This window comes from Stegostoma tigrinum, chromosome 4 (assembly GCF_030684315.1).
Source record: "Stegostoma tigrinum isolate sSteTig4 chromosome 4, sSteTig4.hap1, whole genome shotgun sequence".
Lineage (NCBI taxonomy): Eukaryota > Metazoa > Chordata > Chondrichthyes > Orectolobiformes > Stegostomatidae > Stegostoma > Stegostoma tigrinum.
In genome coordinates, this window is record NC_081357.1 from 70,608,824 (window position 1) to 70,623,260 (window position 14,437).

Sequence of the window (14,437 nt, forward strand, 5' to 3'; positions counted from 1 at the left end):
ATTTGGATTTCCGCAAGGCCTTTGACAAGGTACCACCCAGGAGGCTGCTAAATAAGAGTCCATGGTGTTAGGGCAAGATACCGGCATAGAAAGAGGGGTGGCAGAAGATAGACAGCAGGGATAAAATAATGTTTTGTAGATAGCAGTCAGTAACTAGTGGAGGGGTCAGTGTCGGAACCACAATTACAGTCAGTTCTGCTATAATGCAATTGTTGCGCAGGAATGCAACTTTAAGTTATAGAAACTTATGCTATAGAAATAACATGGCCTATGGGAAAAGCAGGGTTAGGGGCAGACAACCAAAAAACCTCAAAAGTCTACACAAAGGACAACACAGTTTGAATAAATGTTTAATTCATACCTAATAATGAAATAAAAGTAAATTTAACACCTTCCCTTGAAAAACTGTCATCATGACAACTTGATAGGGGAGGAGGTTTTAAGGTTGCTCTGTTCTTACTGCAGGGGCTGAGGGTCATTATCATCACCACCACCTTCAGGTGCAGCTGTGGTTGCAAGGTTAGGGTGAAAGATAGTTAAACCAGAAGTGGATGGCTGTGGTTCACTGTCTTCTGACTATTTCCAGGGTTGTCTTAAAAAAACACATCCAGTTTTTGCTGCTTTGCCCTTTTCCTTCTTTCATGAAGTTGTTCCTAGGGTGCCAAATAAGATCTTATTCCATGAACTGCTACCCGCTGTGTTCAGTATTGTAATCGTTGTCCTCTAAGACAACTTTTCAATTGAGAGCTGCAACTGCTTCTCAATTTCCCTCAGGATAGATGAAAAAAACAAAGTGGAAAACTCTCATGGTGCTGCATCCTGGATTACTGCTTCCTCTCTAGCTTCCACTTCCCCCTCAGCGACAAGTTGTAGATCAGCTGTAGAGACAAGTCTTCACAGTGGGATGCAAGCAGCTCTTCAACATCCTCACTTTTCACTTCTTCAAATTCAACTCGCTTTGCAAGGTCAACACAATGTTCTTCGATTCTTGGGAGCTCCTCTTACAGATCAAAGCCTCTAAAAGCTTGAAAAAAAATCTGGGAAAAGATTCCGCTAAACTCCACAGAAGCAGTCCTTACTAACATGACCCTAGGCCTCCATAATAAATGTCTATTGCATTCTTGATGTGAAAGCTCTTCTAAACTTGAAGAACATGGTCCTTATCCCCCTCAGTGACTGCAATCAGCCTCTTAAATGTGTGCCTTAAACAATAAGCTTTAAAAAGCAGCTATTGCACCCTGGCCCATGTATTTGGGGGTAAAAGGAGTTCTTTGTTTTCATAAAGTTCACCAATGGTGAGAGGACGGCTTGGTGCATTATCCAGGAATGAGGAGAATCTTGAACTCCGTCCAACAATGGAATCGTGTTATATCCAACACCAGATCATGTTGTAGAAATAGCGTTTCCTTATTCTGCAGTTACGTTTGAGCCAATATGCGTCGTTAGCCAACACTTGTTAAAGCAGAACCGACTGTGCTCACATTATTCATTAATGATCTGGACAAAGGAATTGAGGGCATTATTACTAAGTTTATAGTTGACACAAGGATAGCTGGAGGGACAGATAATGTTGAGGTGGTAAAAGGCTGCAGAAGAATGTGGACAGAGTAGGAGAGCAGGCAAAGCAGTGGCAGATGGAATATGACGTGAGAATGGAGGACGTTATGCACTTTGGTAGGAAAAAGAGAGATGTGAAGTATTTTTTTAAATGGGAAAGCACTTTGGAAATCTGAAACACTAAAGGTCGTGGGAGTCCTAGCTCAGAATTGTCTTAAGGTTAACATGCAGGCTCAGTTGGCAGTTAGGAAGGCAAATACAACATTAGCACTCATTTCAAGAGGGCTAGAATACAACAGCAGAGACATATTGTTGAGGCTGAATAAAACTCTGGTCAGACCACATTTGGAATATTGTGAAAAGTTCTGGGCCCCATATCTAAGATGGATGTGCTGGCCTTGAAGGGGGTTCAAAGAAGATTTACAAGAATCGTCCTGGGAAAAAGAGCTTGGCCATATGAGGAGTGGTTGAGGACTGTGTGTGTGTATACTTGTTTGATTTAGAAGGATGAGGGGACATATTGAACTTCACAGGACATTGAGAGACCGAGATAGAGTGGATATGGAGAAGATGTTTCCGCTTGTAGGAGAGAATAGGACCTGAGGGCACCACTTCAGAGTGATGTTCCTTTGAAACTGAAATGAGGAGGAATTCCTTCGGCCACAGGGTGCTGAGTTTGTTGAGTTCTTTACAATAGAAAGCCATGGAGGTCAAGTCATTAAGTGTATTTATGACAGATAGATAGATAGGGGATCAAAGGTTCCAGGGAGAAGGTAAGAGGGTAGGGTTGAGAAAAATATCAGCCATAACTGAACAGCAGAGCAGACTGATGGGCTGAACGGCCTAATTCAGCTTCTATATGTTTTCTTCTTCTGGTGATTGACTTATTTATGTCTGAGAGAAGGATGTAACAGATGGAACTGTTCAATACCGTAGAGTCCAAAGTATTTGATTGGCGCCGCATCCAACACATTAAATGTTTATTTTTCAATTCTTGGCATGGCAGCAGATTGCATCATTTACAAGATGGCACTGCAGCAACACCTCAAGGTTCCTCCATCAGCAACTTGCAAATCTGCAATCTCAGCACTTAGAAGGACAGGAGTAGAAGTGCTTAGGAACACCGCCAAATACACGTTCCGCTGCAATGCATACCCATCCTAACATGAAAACATAGCATGGAATATTCAGTAGCCTTACAAATTACACTCACATCCATAAATAAACTAAAACATCCTCACACTTCATTGCTGATCCGAGTTAAGTGTGCACAATGAGCTGGATCCAGAGGTCACCCAATGGCATCAATGTGGACTTCACCAGCTTCAAAATCTCCCCTTCCCCCACCGCATCCTTAAACCAGCCCAGTTCGTCCCCTCCCCCCACTGCACCACACAACCAGCCCAGCTCTTCCCCTCCACCCACTGCATCCAAAACCAGTCCAACCTGTCTCTGCCTCCCTAAGCTGTTCTTCCTCTCACCCAAGCCTTCCTCCCACCCCAAGCCGCACCGCCATCTCCCACCTACTAACCTCATCCCACCTCCTTGACCTGTCTGTCTTCCCTGGACTGACCTATCCGCCCCCTACCTCCCTACCTATACTCTCCTCTCCACCTATCTTCTTTTCTCTCCATCTTCGGTCCGCCTCCCCCTCTCTCCCTATTTATTCCAGAACCCTCACCCCATCCCCCTCTCTGATGAAGGGTCTAGGCCCAAAACGTCAGCTTTTGTGCTCCCGAGATGCTGCTGGGCCTGCTGTGTTCATCCAGCCTCACATTTTATTATCTAGGATCCAGAGGTCGTCTTGTTTCGTGAGGGAATGGATTTTCTTTCTACAGCTGAAGTGTGATTAACAAGGCCAAATTGAGACTGGGGCAGATCATACACTTTAGAATGTCATGTAATGACAAAAGCACTCACGGTTCTCCTGTGGGTGTCTAATTAATCTTGAAATTAAACACAGTAGCCACGTATGTAAAAATAAAATTAATTGCCAGTAAATTGCATAAGGGAATTCTACAATAACTTCAGCATAAGGAATTAAGTGTCTGTTTCAGTTAAAATTTTGTGCAGTCCTATATTAATGCAAGTTGAGAAGCCAATTACTTAAATAACACTGTAGATAAAACTCTCTCAGCTAGGCAATTTAGTTAACAATTCAGGCATGTGTTTCCTAATCTCTACATTGTTCTACAGCTTTACAGCTGGAATTTTATTTATAGAGAGTAAATTGGGTTGCTGTCCAGACAATTGGACAGAGTTGCTTGAAAATGGAGCCTGGGAGCTTAATTTGCTCCACATTTCCTACAACAATTGTGACTTGAGGTCACCCTAGTTGTATTTCTTCACTAATCTGTACAAATCGTTAATGAAATTATCAATAGCTTCCTGGGAGGTGGAATTCTCCTCTTAAATCTTGCTCTTTCAAGAATTTTACTAATCCTGAGATTGACAATGTCTTCCAGTAATTCTTCAAAAATGATCTGTAGAATAATCTTGAACTGACGTTCATACTTGTCAACAAGATTTCACCGTCATTTTCCACCACACCAGTGAATAAGGAGAAAGCTATTACCTTAGCATGATGCAAGTCAACTCCATACATGGAAAGCATCTTGGCATTTTCCAGAAATTGAGCATCAGCCTGGGCTGGAGTTAAACCCCTGACAGAGAAACAAGGAAGTTAAATGTATAATCATAACGGTTCAAGATTAAGTGATCAATTTGAAATTTAAATTATGAAGGCTACTGAAAAAGCTCAGACTGTTTCTGAAATTATTTGCAGTATTTTTTAAAATACCAACTTGAGGAGTTAGTATTTGGGCTGGTACAACATGTCATTGACCTCTTTCTGCACTATGATTACAATCTGGGTAATTTAAGACGCCTGGGTTCAATATTGAGAAACATATATTTTTAACAACTTTGAAAACGAAATAGAGTTATACAAACTAGGCAGGTAACAGTTAGGAAACATAGTAGTTTCTGTGAATGGGAACGGGAGACAGATCAAGAGGCTGTGGACATTGGGTCAATTAAAAATGTGAAATGGAGATTTACTTCTTTTATTCAGGTTAACGTATCAAAGAATGTAGATAAACAAATGGAAAATTGAGTTAAATTATAGATTAGCCTTGATGTAATTTCATGAAAGAAAAGCTTTGAGGGTTTCAATGTCCTATTCCTGTTTCACAATTATGGAAAGTTGCAGGTGTGTGCCTCCATGATAATAATTGTGAAACTGGCAGCATTTGTTACTCTTAAAACTTTGAAACAAACAGCAACATCTGGAGTTTGCAAAAGCACGGTTAAACATGCAAATCCAAAAGTGCTGTCTGTGATTCCACCATACTATTTGCTTCTCCATGGGGTGTGCTGTTGAAATACCTGCAGGCTTTTAATCAGGCATTACGTTTTTACTTTGCAAATAATAATGAGTGGGAACTAGCTTCTGATGACATTGGTGGATCAGAAACATTGATTTCAAAAGGAAATCAGATGGATGCTTGAATGAAATAACTTGGTTATTGGCAGTCCCTCACAGACAGTGATAACTCTCTTCCACCCTCAGGGTTAGTCCACAAATGGCTGTACAGACTGATGTGACTTCTGCAGGCAATGTAAACATGACAGAAGATGGTTGCAGGAAGGGATGCGTTCCTTTCACTGTTGACATCTGGCTTCCACTTTTTACCCAAAGGCATGTCTCGAGGCACTTAATGCCTTCCCAGATGCTCCTCCTCCACTTTGACGGCTCTTGGGTCAGTGTCTTTGCATTGAGGCCTTCAGAGTGTGACAGAAGCACTTCCTCTGACCACCTGGGGATCACCTGTCATTTCAAAGCTGAAAGTACAGCATGTGCTTTTGAGTCTTGTGTCGGTCACGCAGACTATGTGCCCAGCCCATAGTAGCCAATCGAGGGTGGTCTGGTGCTGGTGAGGACACTGGTGTTGGCACATCTTTCTTCAGTAGATTCACAGGATCATGCGCAGGCAGCAGGTACAGCTTCAGCGCGAGCGCCTTGAGGTGTCTGCTATAGACAGTCCATGTCACACAGTCAGATAGGAGGGCAGGAACGACCAGAGCTCTATGAATCATGACCATGGTGTAGGATCTGATGTTGTCCTCGAACACCCTTTTCATCAGGGAGCTGAAGGCTGCACTAGTATATTGGAGTCAATGCTTGGTCTCTTTAATCAATAGCTCCTGAGGTACTAGAAGTGGTTAACGTTCTCTAAGGCCTGTGCCCTAATTCTAATTCTCTAATAAACTTGTGGAGCAATGGGAGACACAGCATTGAAATGAGACTGATCGGAATGCTCTATACAAAGCCGACATGAACTAGATAGGCCAAGTGGCCTCACTCTGGCCTCATACTATAATAAACCTATGTCTCAATAACTCGATTCATAAATATTGAATTGCCTCATGGGTCCTGAAAAGTTTATTTTATATTTGTGAAATGTCAAATTTCTTCAGTAAGGCAAAGAAATACCTATGTTAAAAATTTATCTTTTTAAAAGCTGTTTTGGGCATTTTTCCTTCAGTTTGTCGTCCCTTATCCACAATCATTTCACTCTTTGTAGAATTCTAATTAAAAATTTTTGCTCCTTTAACTAGGCTGCCAAAGCTCTCTTAATAAAAGCTCTAATGATTCTGCATTTGAATCGCTTCAAGTTCTAGATTAATCCCATGACTGTAATTTGTCAGCTTCAAAGAAGGTCATGCCTGCCAAACCTGTTAGAATTCTTTGATAATAAAATGTGAGGCTGGATGAACACAGCAGGCCAAGCAGCATCTCAGGAGCACAAAAGCTGACGTTTCGGGCCTAGACCCTTCATCAGAGAGGGGGATGGGGAGAGGGAACTGGAATAAATAGGGAGAGAGGGGGAGGCGGACCGAAGATGGAGAGAAAAGAAGATAGGTGGAGAGAGTATAGGTGGGGAGGTAGGGAGGGGATAGGTCAGTCCAGGGAAGACGGACAGGTCAGGGAGGTGGGATGAGGTTAGTAGGTAGATGGGGGTGCGGCTTGGGGTGGGAGGAAGGGATGGGTGAGAGGAAGAACCGGTTAGGGAGGCAGAGACAGGTTGGACTGGTTTTGGGATGCAGTGGGTGGGTGGGGGGGGGGGGGGGGGGGGGGAGAGAAGAGCTGGGCTGGTTGTGTGGTGCAGTGGGGGGAGGGGACGAACTGGGCTGGTTTAGGGATGCAGTAGGGGAAGGGGAGATTTTGAAACTGGTGAAGTCCACATTGATACCATTAGGCTGCAGGGTTCCCAGGCGGAATATGAGTTGCTGTTCCTGCAACCTTCGGGTGGCATCATTGTGGCACTGCAGGAGGCCCATGACGGACATGTCATCTAGAGAATGGGAGGGGGAGTGGAAATGGTTTGCGACTGGGAGGTGCAGTTGTTTGTTGCGAACCGAGCGGAGGTGTTCTGCAAAGCAGTCTCCAAGCCTCTGCTTGGTTTCCCCAATGTAGAGGAAGAATTCTTTGAGCAGGTAACGAGCAAGTTAGACGACGGATAACCATTTGAAGTGATTTACTTCAATTTCCATAAGGCCTTTGACATGGTGGCTGCTAAATAAAATAATAGCCCATGGTGTTAGGGACATGGTACTGGCATGAGTAGAGGATTAGTTGACTGGCAGAAGGCAGAAAGTGGGGATGAACGAGTCTTTTTCAGGATGGCAGCCAGTGACTAGTGGAGGTCTGCAATAGTGAGTGTTGGGACAACTGCACTAATGATTTGAACGAAGGAACTGACAGCATTGTTCCAAAGTTCGTAGATGACACAAAGATAGGTGGGGGGACAGGAAGTGTTGAGGGAGTGGGAAGGCTGCAGAAGGACTGAGACAGGCCAGGACAGTGGGCAAAAAAGTGGTGGATGGAATGTAACATGGGAATGTATGTTATGTACTTCGTCAGGTAGAGGAATTGACTGTTTTCTAAATAGGGAAAGGCCGGAAAGGCTTCAGAAATCTGAAGTTCAAAGGGATTTAAGAGTCTTTGTTCAGAATTCTCTCAAGATTAACTTGCAGGTTCAGTTGGCAGTTGGGAAGGAAAAGGCAGTGTTAGCATTCATTTTGAGAAGGCTAGAATACAAGAGCAGAGATGCACTGTTCAGGCTGTTTAAGGCACTGGTCACGTTGCATTTGGAATAGTGAAACTAATTTTGGGCCCCATATCTAAGGACGAATGTGCTGGATTTGGAGGGGATTCATTGTACATTTACATGAATGATCCTGGGGATGAAGGACATCATATCGGGAGCCGATGAGGATACCAGTTCTGTAATCAATGGAGTTTAGAAGGATCAGTGGAGATCTCATTGAAACTTACAAAATACTGAAGAGACATGGGTAGAGTAGACATAGAGAAGATGCTTCTACTAGTTGGAGAGACTAGGACTCAAAGGCACAGCCTCAGAATGAAGGGATGACCCTTAGAATCGAGGTTAGGAGGAAGACCGTAACATCTAAAGTTTGCAAATGCACAGTTAAACGTGCAAATCCAAAAGTGAAACATGGCTATTAACGAATGGCAGAGTAGAGTTGATGCATCAAATGGCCTAAATCTGCTTCTATATCTTATAGACGTCTATTTTATGGCACCTTCTGGACTGCAATCAAGTATCATGTTTTTAACACTGAGTAACAATGGGCCAGAACTCGCCTCTGAGGATGGTGTTGCCACCAGAACTCCGTGCCGCAGAATGCTGAGGAGGCCAAGTCAATGAGTGTAGTTAAGAAACAGGTAGATAGGTTCTTGATTACTAAGGAAATCAAGGGTCATGAGAAGGAGCTAGTAGAATGGGGTTGAGAAACATAGCCATGATCAAATGGCAGAGTATACTTGAAGGGCTGAATGGCTTAATTTTGCTCTTAGATCTCATAGTTTTCTACTGCACTACAAATTACCCATACTGAATCCCATCCCTCTGACTCCTCTTTTACAAACTGCAATTCTTTAGACGTACCTTTGGCTCCCTTACTACTTAGAATACCTTTTCATAATTTTATTTATGTATATTTACATGTATACAAGGGAAAAATAGAACAGCCATCAGACTCAATCCCACCTTTCAGCTCCGAGTCCACAGCCCCATAGGTTATGTCACCTGAAGTTATTGAAAACTGATTAGATATCACAGCCAATCCTAGCAAAACATTTTCAAAATATTGAACAATGCAGAACATTTTAATTTTGATCAAAGGTTGTGGATGTTGTCGGTAAAACTAGCATATATCATCAAATGCCAATTAGGATTAAGTCTTAAAGGGCTCATCTGGATAAGGTAACAAACAGCCAAACCATATAAACTAAGTTACATTGCTGGTGGCGATAATGGATAAGGTGCTAGGACTGGCTTCAGTACTTGGTTTAGGGAGGCAAAATATAGTCAGTCATTCAGGATTCCTCTCTTATAAAGGTATCACTTAAGGATAGACCACTCCTGTGGTTGAAAAGGTTGCAAACACTCACTTTCCAATTCAGATTTAATGAATAGCAAATTCAAACGTTTCTTCATGAAGACATCCACTACTTTCTGCGAGCAACACAGCCACGGGAATCATCCAGGAAATACAACATGACAGCAGGCAATGACGCCATACAAGATGCCCATTTTTTAAAAAGAAATAACATTCTAAAGGAAGCATTGCATACTTTCTTCAGGCTCTGGTAGGACTACAAAAAAAATCTCATTGGCACAGAGGCTGCATGGATAAGGAAAATTATCTACAGCATTATGTTTCAAAGCTCACAAATGAAATTTGTTCAAGAGTATTGAAAAGTTTAAAGTCATGTAGCTCAGACAACATAGCACATTGTCCAGTCTTCATAATGTAACATCAATATAAAAGTACCAGAGGAAGTTCATAGGATTTTACACCAATAGTTCCAGAATTGAGAGATAACTGTTCTTGAAAAATTTGAACAGGACAGGGTATTATATTCCTGTAGAAATAAGATGCTGAGGTGATAAGAGTGAAATCTTTAACATTATGAACGGATTGAACAGAAGGATTGTGGAATGTTTCCACAACAGAGGATCCAAAACAAAGGACAATGAATATCAAAATTACGTTTTGATTGGAGCAGAACTTACAAAGTCCTTTATTTGTAGTTTCAAATGTGGATCTCACTACCACCGAAATAGTTAGGCAAATAACTTAAGATAGTTTTGAAAAGAAAATAGAGGGGCATGTTAAATAAAAAAAATGAGATGGTAATGTGAAAGGTTCAGATGAATTAGACTGAAGATAAGGAGACTCATAGAATATAAACACATAGCTAGTCTGATCATCTAATGTTTATGTATTTGTCGTAATTCTACATAAAATCTGAAAAATCATCAAAAAGGAAATGTGAAATGTTTAAACATTCCATCTTGGGGTACTTCTGCTCACTTACAAAAAACTGTAATGCACCATCTGAGAAATGCTGTATAAAATTTGCATTTGCCTCAGGGCTTGTACTCCAAGTTGAGTCAGAAAACCGTGGTTAAAACTCGTAGATAATAAAATGTGAGGCTGGATGAACACAGCAGGCCAAGCAGCATCTCAGGAGCACAAAAGCTGACGTTTCGGGCCTAGACCCTTCACCAGAGAGGGGGATGGGGTGAGGGTTCTGGAATAACTAGGGAGAGAGGGGGAGGCGGACCGAAGATGGAGAGAAAAGAAGATAGGTGGAGAGAGTATAGGTGGGGAGGTAGGGAGGGGATAGGTCAGTCCAGGGAAGATGGACAGGTCAAGGAGGTGGGATGAGGTTAGTAGGTAGGAGATGGGGGTACGGCTTGGGGTGGGAGGAAGGGATGGGTGAGAGGAACAACAGGTTAGGGAGGCAGAGACAGGTTGGACTGGTTTTGGGATGCAGTGGGTGGAGGGTGGGGGGGGGGGGGGAAGAGCTGGGCTGGTTGTGTGGTGCAGTGGGGGGAGGGGACCAACCCGGCTGGTTTTGGGATGCGGTGGGGGAAGGGGAGATTTTGAAGCTGGTGAAGTCCACATTGATACCATTAGGCTGCAGGGTTCCCAAGCGGAATATGAGTTGCTGTTCCTGCAACCTTCGGGTGGCATCATTGTGGCACTGCAGGAGGCCCATGATGGACATGTCATCAAGAGAATGGGAGGGGGAGTGGAAATGGTTTGCGACTGGGAGGTGCAGTTGTTTGTTGCGAACCGAGCGGAGGTGTTCTGCAAAGCGGTCCCCAAGCCTCCGCTTGGTTTCCCAAATGTAGAGGAAGCCACACCGGGTACAGTGGATGCAGTATACCACATTGGCAGATGTGCAGGTGAACCTCTGCGTAATGTGGAATGTCATCTTGGGGCCTGGGATAGGGGTGAGGGAGGAGGTGTGGGGGCAAGTGTAGCATTTCCTGCGGTTGCAGGGGAAAGTGCCCGGTGTGGTGGGGTTGGAGGGCAGTGTGGAGCGAACAAGGGATTCACGGAGAGAGTGGTCTCTCCGGAAAGCAGACAGGGGTGGGGATGGAAAAATGTCTTGGGTGGTGGGGTTGGATTGTAGATGGCGGAAGTGTCGGAGGATTATGCGTTGTATCCAGAGGTTGGTGGGGTGGTGTGTGAGAACGAGGGGGATCCTCTTTGGGCGGTTGTGGCGGGGGCGGGGTGTGAGGGATGTGTTGCGGGAAATACGGGAGACGCGGTCAAGGGCGTGGTCAATCACTGTGGGGGGAAAGTTGCGGTCCTTGAAGAACTTGGACATCTGGGATGTGCGGGAGTGGAATGTCTTATCGTGGGAGCAGATGCCGTGGAGGCGGAGGAATTGGGAATCGGGGATGGAATTTTTGCAGGAGGGTGGGTGGGAGGAGGTGTATTCTAGGTAGCTGTGGGAGTCGGTGGGCTTGAAATGGACATCAGTTACAAGCTGGTTGCCTGAGATGGAGACAGAGATCCAGGAAGGTGAGGGATGTGCTGGAGATGGCCCAGGTGAACTGAAGGTTGGGGTGGAAGGTGTTGGTGAAGTGGATGAACTGTTCGAGCTCCTCTGGGGAGCAAGAGGCAGCGCCAATACAGTCATCAATGTACCGGAGGAAGAGGTGGGGTTTGGGGCCTGCGTCGGTGCGGAAGAGGGACTGTTCCACGTAACCTACAAAGAGGCAGGCATAGCTGGGGCCCATGCGGGTGCCCATGGCCACCCCCTTAGTCTGTAGGAAGTGGGAGGAGTCAAAAGAGAAGTTGTTGAGGGTGAGGACGAGTTCGGCTAGTCGGACGAGGGTGTCGGTGGAGGGGGACTGGTCGGGTCTGCGGGACAGGAAGAAGCGGAGGGCCTTGAGGCCATCTGCATGTGGAATGCAGATGTATAGGGACTGGACGTCCATGGGGAAGATGAGGTGTTGAGGGCCAGGGAATTGGAAGTTCTGGAGGAGGTGGAGGGCGTGGGTGGTGTCACGGATGTAGGTAGTGAGTTCCTGGACCAAAGGGGAGAAAATGGAGTCCAGATAGGTGGAGATGAGTTCGGTGGGGCAGGAGCAGGCTGAGATGATGGGTCGACCAGGGCAGGCAGGTTTGTGGATTTTGGGAAGGAGATAGAAACGGGCCGTGCGGGGTTGGAGAACAATGAGGTTGGAGGCTGTGGGTGGGAGGTCCCCTGAGGTGATGAGGTCATGAATGGTGTTGGAGATGATGGTTTGGTGCTCGGGTGTGGGGTCATGATCGAGGGGGCGGTAGGAGGTGGTGTCAGAAAGTTGGCGTCTGTCCTCGGCGACGTAGAGGTCAGTGCGCTATACTACCAATGCGCCACCCTTGTCTGCGGGTTTGATGGTGAGGTTGGGGTTGGAGCGGAGGGAGTGGAGGGCTGCCCGTTCTGCAGGGGAGAGGTTGGAGTGGGTGAGAGGGGTGGAGAGGTTGAGGCGGTTAACGTCTTGACGGCAGTTGGAGATGAAGAGGTCGAGGGAGGGTAGGAGGCCTGGGGGTGGTGTCCAGGAGGAGGACTTGTGTTGGAAGCGGGTGAAGGGGTCAGTGGAGGGAGGGTTAGGCTCCCGGTTGAAGAAGCAGGCATGGAGGCGAAAGCGGCGGAAAAATTGCTCTATGTCCAATCGTGACTGGTATTCGTTGATGTGTGGTTGTAGGGGGACAAAGGTGAGCCCCTTACTAAGGACTGACCGTTCGTCCTCAGTCAGTGGGAGGTCTGGGGGGGATGGTGAAGATGCGGCAGGGTTCAGTGTGGCTGTCTCCTCTGGGGTTGCTGGCTGTGGGGGTTGTGGGCGGAGCGGTGAGGTCGTCGGCCGTGGGCGGGGTTCCGTCAGCGTCGGCACCTCCCAGTCGCAAACCATTTCCACTCCCCTTCCCATTCTTTAGATGACATGTCCATCATCGGCCTCCTGCAGTGCCACAATGATGCCACCCGAAGGTTGCAGGAACAGCAACTCATATTCCTCCTGGGAACCCTGCAGCCTAATGGTATCAATGTGGACTTCACCAGCTTCAAAATCTCCCCTTCCCCCACCGCATCCCTAAACCAGCCCAGTTCGTCCCCTCTCCCCACTGCACCACACAACCAGCCCAGCTCTTCCCCTCCACCCACTGCATCCCAAAACCAGTCCAACCTGCCTCTGCCTCCCTAACCTGTTCTTCCTCTCACCCATCCCTTCCTCCCACCCCAAGCCGCACCCCCATCTCCTACCTACTAACCTCATCCCACCTCCTTGACCTGTCCATCTTCCCTGGACTGACCTATCCCCTCCCTACCTCCCCACCTCTCTCCACCTATCTTCTTTTCTCTCCATCTTCGGTCCGCCTCCCCCTCTCTCCCTAGTTATTCCAGAACCCTCACCCCATCTCCCTCTCTGATGAGGGGTCTAGGCCCGAAACGTCAGCTTTTGTGCTCCTGAGACGCTGCTTGGCCTGCTGTGTTCATCCAGCCTCACATTTTATTATCTTGGATTCTCCAGCATCTGCAGTTCCCATTATCTCTGTTAAAACTCGCAGTCCAATCCTCTTTGGAACATAGAAGCAATGCTCCCTCTAAGTTGTGCACACCAATCATGGCGATAACTTCCCGGTTAGGAAGTGGCTACCGTGCACTATGTTTGGAGGCCTGCCCAGCCAGCGAGAAAATTAGATAGAAAACTGCATTGAAGCAGAAATTCAGCCATTCAGCCTCTCAAGTCTGCTCTGCCATTCTAGATCTTTGCTAATCATCTACTTGATGTCATATTCCTACTCCATCCACATAACCCTTGATGTCACTAGCAACTGGAAATTAATAATTTTTCTCTTGATCTTACTTCATGATTAAGCTCCCACAGCCCTCTAGGTACAGATTTCCAAAAATTCACCATGCTGAGTGACAAAGTTCCTCCTCGGTATTTCAACAGTCTTCCTCTTATTCCATGACAATGTACCATGGTTCTAGAACTCAGACAGGAGAAACCTTCTTTCTGCATCTACACGGTCTGGTCCTTGAAGAATATTCCACGTTTCCATGAGATTGCCACTCATCCTTCTAAACTCAAGATAATACAGACCCAGTCTCCTTGAGCTCTCCAGATAGAACAGATAGATGGTGAGCTTCTGCTGCACTGGCAAGTTCCCTTTTGCAAGAGGGTTAGGACTGCATACAGTATACCTGGCACATTCTACACAATTCAAGCAAAACACCTTTGCTCCTATACTTAAAACCTCTAGCTTACGACCATTTGTCTTGCAAATTACTTGCTTCATTTGCATGCTGGCTTTCTAACTTATGAACACCAAGGTCCCTTTCAACATTCACCAATCTCGCAACATTTCAGAAATGCCCTGATCTTTTGTTCCTCTTACCAAACTGGATAAACTCACACTTACGCCACATAATATTCCATCTGCAATGCTCTTGCTCATTTGCTCAAACTGTCTGAATCCCCGACGCCTCTTTGTTTCCACC

At 45.7% G+C, this 14,437-nt stretch overlaps 1 protein-coding gene across 19 annotated transcripts in view; it reads right to left on the minus strand.

Annotated features, from left to right (window-relative positions):
* The window catches only part of epb41l2 (erythrocyte membrane protein band 4.1 like 2), a 188,328-nt gene that overhangs the window by 39,185 nt on the left and 134,706 nt on the right, over window positions 1-14,437 (minus strand). For all 19 annotated transcript variants that reach the window (XM_048530477.2, XM_048530479.2, XM_048530478.2 and 16 more), the window contains one exon: window positions 4,133-4,220. In XM_048530477.2, the coding sequence (XP_048386434.1) occupies window positions 4,133-4,220 (88 nt within the window). The remainder of the gene's footprint in view (window positions 1-4,132; window positions 4,221-14,437) is intronic.